This window comes from Gossypium hirsutum, chromosome A08 (genome assembly GCF_007990345.1).
Source record: "Gossypium hirsutum isolate 1008001.06 chromosome A08, Gossypium_hirsutum_v2.1, whole genome shotgun sequence".
Taxonomy (NCBI): domain Eukaryota; kingdom Viridiplantae; phylum Streptophyta; class Magnoliopsida; order Malvales; family Malvaceae; genus Gossypium; species Gossypium hirsutum.
Window position 1 is genome coordinate 52138467 of NC_053431.1, and position 9671 is coordinate 52148137.

General features: G+C 33.2%; 1 protein-coding gene across 8 annotated transcripts; it reads right to left on the reverse strand.

Annotated features, from left to right (window-relative positions):
• Nucleotides 1-1137: 1137 nt before the first annotated feature.
• Nucleotides 1138-7613, reverse strand: LOC107946509 (cyclic nucleotide-gated ion channel 1). 8 transcript variants are annotated; one of them, XM_016880895.2, is made up of 8 exons: nt 7458-7613; nt 6601-6716; nt 5643-6198; nt 4947-5159; nt 3907-4187; nt 2913-3024; nt 2163-2399; nt 1138-2019 (listed from the first exon to the last, which is right to left on the reverse strand). In XM_016880895.2, exons 2-8 carry the CDS (start codon nt 6627-6629, stop codon nt 1321-1323), a joined length of 2127 nt encoding a protein of 708 aa, XP_016736384.2. In that variant the 5' UTR covers nt 6630-6716; nt 7458-7613; the 3' UTR covers nt 1138-1320. The 8 variants fall into 8 exon arrangements, with proteins under 8 accessions (XP_016736384.2, XP_016736377.2, XP_016736394.2 ...); XM_016880888.2 differs by having other exon boundaries at nt 7386-7569; XM_016880905.2 differs by lacking the exon at nt 7458-7613 and adding an exon at nt 6823-7075.
• Nucleotides 7614-9671: the final 2058 nt, after the last annotated feature.

Here is a 9671-nt window from a genome sequence, read left to right on the forward strand (position 1 = left end):
GAACTCAACTTTTGCACTTTTTACGATTTAGTCCTTTTGACTAAATTTAGTGCCCAAACATCAAAATTTTCGAACGAGATTTTCACAGAATAGTTCCATAAAACTGTAGACCATAAAAATATAATAAAATTTGATTTTTCTACGTCGGATTCGTGGTTCTGAAACCACTGTTCCAACTAGCCCCAAAATCGGGTTGTTACACAAAAATAAAAATTTTCAAAACAATGGTCACACGGCCGTATTTCTAGGCCATGTGATAGGGCCCAAACCATGTGGCTCAAGACATGGCCGTGTGGCTATCCTACACACCTGTGTGCGACCTCACATGCCCGTGTAACTCTCTAACTTGGGTCACACGACCGTAAGAATGAAATACATATATTATAAAAAAATTAGTTCATATTTAATATAATATGTTAGAAAAGTATAAAAACATGGATGAGTCAAATCCAAAATGATTTAAGAACCTATTTATCTATACTATATATAAAATGGTTAACTCAGTTAGTTTCATGAATCAACTCAACTCCAACTCAATTGTAAAATTATTAAAATACCCTTACTTTAAAGGATAATTAATATTATTATGAGGGTATTTTTATCTTTTATTACTTTTATATAATCTTCAAATATAAGTTAAAAACAAATTATTTGATAATCAAAAACAAAATCTACAATTTTTTATAAAAAAACACTTATCACTCCACTAAAGATCATTTGTTAATATATTTTTAAAAATATTTTAATTCACCCACTATGAGTGTGATAAAATGTAATAACATAAGCATCTAAAATTATCCTTTATAAATAGCCACTGTTTGAAATTCAGATTTAAATTCTAAAATCCTTCCCAAATTGTAGTTTAGAAATTTTTGAAAATGATGCATCGATCCCATGAAAACTACTTTTTGGCCTTTATTCATTGGATAGAATAGAGGCTAAACCCTTTCTTTAATATCGTCTCTAAAATATCCTTGACTCGGAACCATCTGGGTAGATTTAATCTTGAAAACCCTTTGAATCAAAACTCTTTATATGTATTTTACATGTACAGTGCAAAATAGTTGTCCCAAACATAGGTACTTGAGTCAGTTTAAAATATAAATGTAATAACTGCTAAAACAAATTGGACATTACTGAAAACCAAGGAACAAAACAAAGAAATTTTGAAGAGATATATATACATCATATACAGACCTCATACTCAACAATTGTCAACTTTCCGCCAAGATTCGTACATTTCCTATAAGTGGAGGGATGAGAGATCCTAATCTACTCACACACAAACTTTTACATAGAATAAGTCTCTCACCTACCTGCCTATTGTTCTTCAGCAGTAAAATCAGGCTCTGCAGGCTTCTGAAGTAGCATAGGTGGAACCCTCTCCAGCACTCTTGTTTTACGGCTACGGTTTCGCCGTAAAGCACGTAGTGCATTGGCAGCAAACCGTGAGGCATAAATGGTTGCACCCAGACTTGGTGAACTCCCACTCGCATTGGCTAAAGCATCTTGCAATCTGTCCTCCTCTTCTCTAAGAGATTCTTCAAGTTTCTTTTTGCTGTAGCGGCGCCAAGCAGCTTGTATAAAACAAGCTGCCCAAGTCCTCCACTGCTGTGAATAAAACCTAAAAGTGTGGCGCAGCTGCTTACTGTGAAGCCGGCGGAATTGAGAAGCAACGAACTTCAAGTCATCAGCCACCAGAGCAAAAGCTTCAACTTCTGTAAGAGCTCGGACAGTTCTAGTTGAGATAGGGAGGTTTGACGAAGAATGGGGATCCAGTGCCCAGGTGAGAAGTTCCTCTCCACAAAAATCCCCTGCCCCAATGTATTCAGAATTAAAGAAGCCAGTTCTTCCACCATTGGTTGTCATGGTCAACAATTTGCCCCTCATGATGAAGAGCATCTCATCAACTGGGTCTCCCTCCCGAACAATATAGCTCTCCTCTGTGTAGAGAACCGGCTTGAGACGATCACACATAGCATCCAGTAATTGCTCGTCCATTTTTTCAAACATTGGCACCTTAAACGTCAAAGGAAATGAATGAAATAACCAAAATTAGTGATTGGCCGTGAAAGTGCAAGTCAAATATTAACGTGCATCATATTACTCCCGAAAAGCATGCAACCTGTTTAAAACAATGGTCAAAACGTCAAGGCACTCACTCTCATGAGCAGAGCCAAGCAAAGATGGCGCTTTATATCCCTTCGTAGGTCCTTGGGGAGATTACAAAGTAAATTCTCTTCATCAACTCCTCTAGTTTCTTGCCATTTGTATTGTTCATATCGCCTAATTCGTTCCCTCAGATTCTCAGGTAGTAAGCGATGGGACATCCATTGTTCTGCATCACGCCTTTTTACTCTCATCTCCTCCAACCTGGTAGTTGTGGACTGCAAATATGTCTGTTTCACAGAAAAATGACTCATTATAACTAATAATTTTGGGTCCTTATGGAAGAGTGAAGTTGAAGCATTCACATCACTAAACATCCGAAAGTTGTTCGATATCTCCTATTGATTTGTAGTAGAAAGCCACTGGAAAGAATTGCACTGGTAACAGCACGAGACATGTACTTCCTATTTATCGCACATAAACATTATATTTGAAAGAGATACTGGGAGAAGCAAAATACTTGGACATTATAAAATCTGAAATCAACCAAAAGGCTTCAGCCATTTTAAACAGATTACATATCACAGAAGAAGAGTTAGAGGATCCAAAGGCACAATCCAGTAAATAGCATGCAGAGCAGAGGATTTTGAATGATAGAAACTAATTCTTCAGAAACAGCCTTCAGAAAACAAGAATTGCCAACAAAATATCATGTCCTAGTAGATACTAGAAACCAGTCTCACTGCTACAAAACAAACATCTTGACATAAAAATTCAAAAGATTACAGATACTTGGTACGAACCTGCATATTTCCAATGAGAAATGAAAACAGAACCAAGCCCGAGATTGAAATGAAAACTGCAAAGCAGATTTCAAAGACATAGGTACTAGTTTCCAGGTTCTGACCCAGAGAACTGCAAAAACAATAGGCAAAAGGATATCAGACGCTACTGTCTGATTTCAATGGCAATATGCTAACAAAATAGAGAGAGAGAGAAAACAAGGAAATAATCCATGAATCTGTACCAAAATTAAAATAAGCCCATTTCGAGTGAAGATGGACAGAGACTCAACGAGCCTAAGTAAATCACCACAAGAGCTATGAACCACGCTTCCCAATTATGAATTAATCTCATTTCATCACCACGTCAAACCTTAGCACTAATCCTAACATTGTTTCCCATCTGCCTCAAGAAAGTAACGAAAATGTATTTAACACTTTTATAGAAGAGGAGATGCTTACATAGAGACTTTTGGAATCATCACAACATATAAGGTTCATCACATTATATGCTCTATGTAGACTGCATGCATATTTCTGCAAACCACCCCCACATAGCGAAGACTGTTGATAGAAATGAGAGACCATTTATTTTTATTATGATTCTGTGAGGTCACTTATGAGTTAACCAGACAACTAAATTAGATAGGTTTTTTCTTTATTGGCCATTAATTTGATAGTTAAAGAGCAAATACTTTCTAGAAATAGAATTTTTTAGAGTAAATTAGATTCATAAATCTTGTAGATCCAATATGAACACGATAAAACAAAAGACAAAACAAATAACAATTCACAAATTTGGGAGATTAATGATTTATATCAAATATTAAAATTAGTGTCAAAGATATCAAAAGCTGCTTGCCAATAAGCATATTAGAGTTTGGTGTATATATATGTCAAAGATTTATCCGAATATTGCTGAAATACAGCCCATCTAGTAAAAAGAAACAAGCAATGACCAGTAAATACGTGATGGAAAAAGGAAAATAAATGAAAAGCATCTTATTTAGCACACCTTAGATTCTGCAGGCCCCACCAGAAACAGTAAAAGAATTTCTCTGGAAAATTTTCTGACTCCACAACACCAGATTGAAGGGCATTGAGGAAAATCCCAAAATTGAAAAGAGTCGTGTTGGGTGTTTGTATAGGGCATGACTGATGTAGAAACATGCTAAAAGAAGAATCACCATCACAGTAAAATGAACGGGGGTTACATTTAGTATTATTCCTACAGGCGTCTTTCCAGCATGTGTATTCCCTTTCAATAGAAAACAAGTACCAAAAAGCCCCAAAAACCTACAAGAAAAAGCTAGTCATTTGACCATTATAAAATATAACAGAAGAATGAATTAGTCTTCAAGTCATAATAAGATATAGATATATATATATATTAAATATAACTATCCAGGGCTTACAAATATGAAGTTAAGTAGATTTCAGATTTTTCAAATGAAACTGAGATAATAACCCCCAGACAACATTTTACGCCACTGTTAGTTCTAGAGCAAAAATCAGCATCCAAAGAGGATGTCAGTGTTTGTAAAATATAAGTGATCAACTTTAAAACATAAATGCATTACGCAGGAAAAAACAAATATATATATGTTTCCAGTGGGGTGTCAATTTCAACGCACCATTATTTAAAACAAGTTAAACTTTTCAATGTAGCCAATAATTTGTTGTAAGAACTACAGGGACATTAAAGATGAAGAAAAATTGAAAACAATTCAAAACTTGTTTATCACGATTATAATAACCATTCAATGCCTACTCATTATGCACGGACTTGATCAAAAGTTAGAGTAACCCTTCATGTTCCACAATATATGCTGAACGCTTCCACCCATTTCAATCAAACGTTAATCAACAAATAGGTATGACATGAATACACCACCAAAATCAATATGGTAAGATACCTGCTCTTCTTTTTAAAAAAGAAATGAAATGTCTAGAGTCCTACAAGCAATAAACCATTCAAGAGCCAAAGACAAACACAAAAGGTGCATCCATAAACGAAATTGTAAGAAAAGATACAAACTTATTGTTAAAACTTACATGGCTTGCTAGCATGTAAAGAAAAAGATTGAACGCAGCTCCAGCCCATGCAGTTTCAGTTAGTATGCCAGAAGTCCTTGTAATTTCCTTATACAGTGGATATATTCGAAAAACTCTTGGAAGATATTGGAAGAGAACAATAAATGTCAACAAGTTCTTTGTATTCAATGACTTCAACCCTCTCATTTGGGGTATGATAATTAAAATCACCACCTGGACAAAAGAATAGCAAGTTAAAACCAAGATAATAGTATCAAACTAAATGATCATGAATTTATGACTGAGTAAAACACTGCACATACTAGTACAGCAGTCAGGACTACATGCATTAGTAGATAAAAAAAAGTTTCTATAACAATGGACTGTGAGTCTGTGATGAAACAACATATTTCCATTGAAGATGCAAAAACATAGCTAGTTACAGCAATTAAACTCATCCTTTGGACAACCTGATAACTAGCACTTGGTATGACAGATTATAGAATGGTTCAACAACTCAGGGTTCTATGGAATTTCTTAGTACTATTCACAATTCAAAGTGCATAACGAGAAGTTCATGCTCACCCTATAAATCAAAAAGATTCATCCACACATTTCATTTAACTTTTAAGGCCTAAATAGAGTATGACCTGCGACACATAAACCAGTTAAACCCAAAAGGAAGAACATTTTCATGTGCCTGTAATGTTTTCTTACCTGTGGAAGGGGAAGAACTGCTAGAACATCGATTACAAAGTATGATTTCAGATACCTCTTTGCTATTGCCAATAAATCTTCAACTAAAACGCCTCTTCCAAATACACGAGAAGAAGGCGCAATGAACCCAGTACGAAATTGAAAAATAATATGGATTATATAAAAGATATCTGTGAATGAGCGCAGCACACTGGCTGTGATCTCCATCTTTTCGTCCAAAACAAGGCACTTCTTATCATCATTTATCACTGGGACATAAAAGAATAAAGGATCAATTGAGACTGCTATGATACAAGATAATAAAAATATCTTGTTCCACCTTTGAAGAAACGGCCCCTGTGGATCAAGAACTTTCTTACTAGACCCAAACCCACGGTTAAAAGAACAAGATTTAAATGATCTTCTAATCCCTTTAAACCTTTCAGAACCAGATTCAACCCCTCTTTGTAACTTTTCTGAAAAGGAATTTATTGTGAATCTAATTTTCCCCGAATTTATCCAATTATTATCAGAAAAACGTCCTTCAGTGCTTCGCCCTGAATTCCAGTCCTGGAACCTGGAAGACATCATGTACGCGAAGTAATCAGTCATTTCATGTTCTGGAAAAAAAGAAAGAAAAGGAGCTGAAAGTAGTAAGAGAAAATCAACCCCTTGACTAATTGCACAATATAATTGCTGTCATGTGAGAAATGAGGCATCAATAGTTACTAGGATTTGGGATATTAGAAAACACAGGATGCTGAATTTTGAAGGCGGTGTCAATGACAGTAACTACAGCCAATGAGAATTAATGATAGTATCATCGGGTAATGCAAAGGGTTGACGGCAACCTCACTTGCAAAATAGCATATCTAGTATTATCTTAATGGCCTCCAGAATCAAGCACAGAATCCACTAAGAATACATATCATCATTCCCCATAACAAAATCAAAGGACGAAGTCTAAGAACGCACTAACCTCACAAACTTTTCTGGTGGATAATTCATAACTATAGCTTCCTGAATGATACCACCGGGCCACCGCTAAAAGAAGAATGATCAGCTCTGAAATCTTATTACCGCACAGCACGGATCCTGAAAAGGGAAGAAATTAAATGAAACACCGAGTTAGAACATTCAAATCTCAATTGCATGCCAGACATACATAGTTAGAAACAAGGTCAGCGGCGAAAGAATATACTACGGCACAAACATTGAAGATGTCAAAATCACAGACATCAAAGACAACTGGAAAACAAGACATCAAATTAGTTATAGCCAATCACTTAAAAAACTGAAAAAAAAAAAAGAAATTAGTTAACTACTCTCCCTTCACATGAGGAATTACTAGAACATAACCTCGTTAATCGTTGTACAATCATAATAATTAGTGCCAAAATAAAAAGGATAAAGTCAAATATGGCGTTTATAATAAAGTTGCAGACGAGCCACTAACTCAAATGACCAAAAACCAAAAATATCTGAATAATTCGATATCGTACTTTGACACTAATATAGGGAATGACAAGTAATTACATGATTATTAGAGTAGAAAAAAAACGAATAAATAAATAAAGAAGACGGTAAAAAGCAAGCAACTTTATTGAAAAATCAGTTATCGAAGCATTTAATCCTGTTTGCGAAAATAAGGAGCACTAAAGTGTCAGGAACAATTTAATTTAAAAAATTCCTCTATAAAAGCAGATTAAACTACAAATCAAATTTATTAAAAGAGTATAGAAGAGGAGGAGAAAGGAAACATACAAGGATTAAGAAGGAAATCTGAGCGTGATAGAAAAAAATTATTGTTATTGAAACTAAAAGTTGCTTCTTTACCTTCTTCTTCAAAGAGGGAAAAAGGGTAGGGAAGTGGAAGAAATTTCCTGGAAATGTCTAGGTAGGGTAGGGTCTTATATTTATTTATAAAATATAAAATTACAAAAATAAAGACACGAAGGACTTAAAGAAAGTGGTGTTTGGGAAGAAAGAAATTGTTGTGAATTGGAGTGGGTCCCAGTGGGGATACTATTCACTCTTTTGTTGGTGAACTCTCAGTCAGTCAGTCAGTCCGGTTCGCTATTCTCCACTTTCATTTTTCCGATGCGAGAGTTTCACTCACTCTACCGTTCAACTCATCAGATGATTCTTACAGGTGTTCCCCTGCTCAAAATTGCGATTACTCCCTGTAATTCCGCTAATTTTGATATTTAATTTTTATATTTTAAATGTTTAAAATTTAAATTCTCTTCTTTTTTATTTTAAAAAATTAAAATTTTAGTTCAAACCTATTAAGTCTTGTTAATGAAGGCTAAAGCCCTGAGGTTTAGGCAGGGGACTCTCCCCCATGCTACTTGTCTCTTCAACTAGGTTTATTTTTTATTTTGATATCTAAATTTCTTTTATTTTAAATTAATATTTAAATTATTATTTAATTATTGGGTTCAACTTTTTTATTATAGTATTAAAAAACAATCAACTAATCAGAATGTGTCATGTGATATATTTAATCAATCGCAATATGTTACATAACAATTAACTTAATTTAAAATTAATATATTAAATTTAAATTTAGAAAAAACCTTTTAACTGTGACTCACTGTTCGACGGTTGATTGGCGTTGATCCCCATTGACTGATGTTGACTATCATTGACCATCCACATATCATTATTAGAATGTGCCATGTATCTTTTTTTTGTTTTTTTAATATTATATATAGTCTATTTATTAAAAACTAAAAAAACATATATAATATATAACAATTCAAAAAATTTTTAAAATTTTCAAAATAATTATAAAACTCTAAAAGTCAAAATAATTTTTATAAAAATTTAAAAAAGTATTTAACTTTAAAAAAGAGAACTTAAATTTTTAGATATATATTCTAGAAAAAAACTTAAATTGTTTTGAATTTAGATATATTATTTTGAATTCTTAGAATTTACAATTTTTGAAAAAACTAAAACTTATGTCAAGTTTTCTAGAATATAATTTTTGAAAATTCATGGTCTTTTTTGTAATTTTTTAAAAATTTAAATAATTTTTATATTATTTTGAATTTTTGAAATTTATATTTATATATTTTAGAATTTTATAAATTTTAAGTCTTTTTAATTTTTGTTTGCCTCATGTTACATTTTAGTCACTTATGTTTGAAATGTTACATTTTAGTCACTTATGTTATTATTTTGTTACGAAGTGATCACTCTTCCGTTAAGTTCTGTTATCTCCCTAACGGTAATCCTACGTGGCAGTCCAACTAGATATTAAGTGCCAACTTGGATTTCCAAATGGGATGAAAATAGATTTTTAATTAAATAAATTTAATTAATTAAAAAATTTAAACCCAAAATCTTAGTAGAAAAAATCGTTCATCTCCTCTATTTTTTTTTAGCTTTCTTTTTCATTAGACTAAAAAAATCTATTATCATCAGAATTTTTTACATGTACAAAAACAAAAGAGGATTCAATGGAGGTTCCAAGTATGTCTTCTTTACCGATAAATTTATGTTCTAAGACTTAAAATCAAGTGGCTTGTTTGTTCAATCCAATTTTTGTTTGTTTGTTTGTTTGTTTGTTCTAAGACAAATTTATGCCTTCTTCACGTTCTTGAATAATTGGTTTCTCAATCCGATTTTTTTATCTGAACCAGCTTGTTTGTTCACAATCCCTTTGTAGGGATTCCATGTAACACCCCTTACTCGTGTTTGATGCTGGAACAGGGTACGAGGCATTACCGGACTTAATCACTAATCATCGTATAAAAACCGATTCATAATTTCACTTTAATTTAAAACTTTTTCAAACACATTCAAGTTGTCCCTTAAAAAGAGCTTACAAGGCCCATATCATGCTTTAATTCAACCACACACATAGGCAAGCATGCACATTCATAAATTGCATCATTTATTAATAACATAATCAAGACTATCTACATTAAATGACTTTATACAATAGAGACCTTCAAATAACATAGGTCAGTATTTTAAGCCAATTCCTAGCAACTTAATAACAATTAAACGAGTCTCCATACATGCCAAAGACTTAAAATA

Excerpts from the sequence above, each read along its gene's own strand:
- LOC107946509 (XM_016880880.2), bottom strand. The coding sequence starts at position 6,233 with ATGACTGATTACTTCGCGTACATGATGTCTTCCAGGTTCCAGGACTGG. Across the intron at positions 2,400-2,912 it reads TTCTCATTGGAAATATGCAG|ACATATTTGCAGTCCACAAC; the intron begins GTTCGTACCAAG and ends TCTGTGAAACAG. Across the intron at positions 2,020-2,162 it reads GCTTGGCTCTGCTCATGAGA|GTGCCAATGTTTGAAAAAAT; the intron begins GTGAGTGCCTTG and ends TTGACGTTTAAG.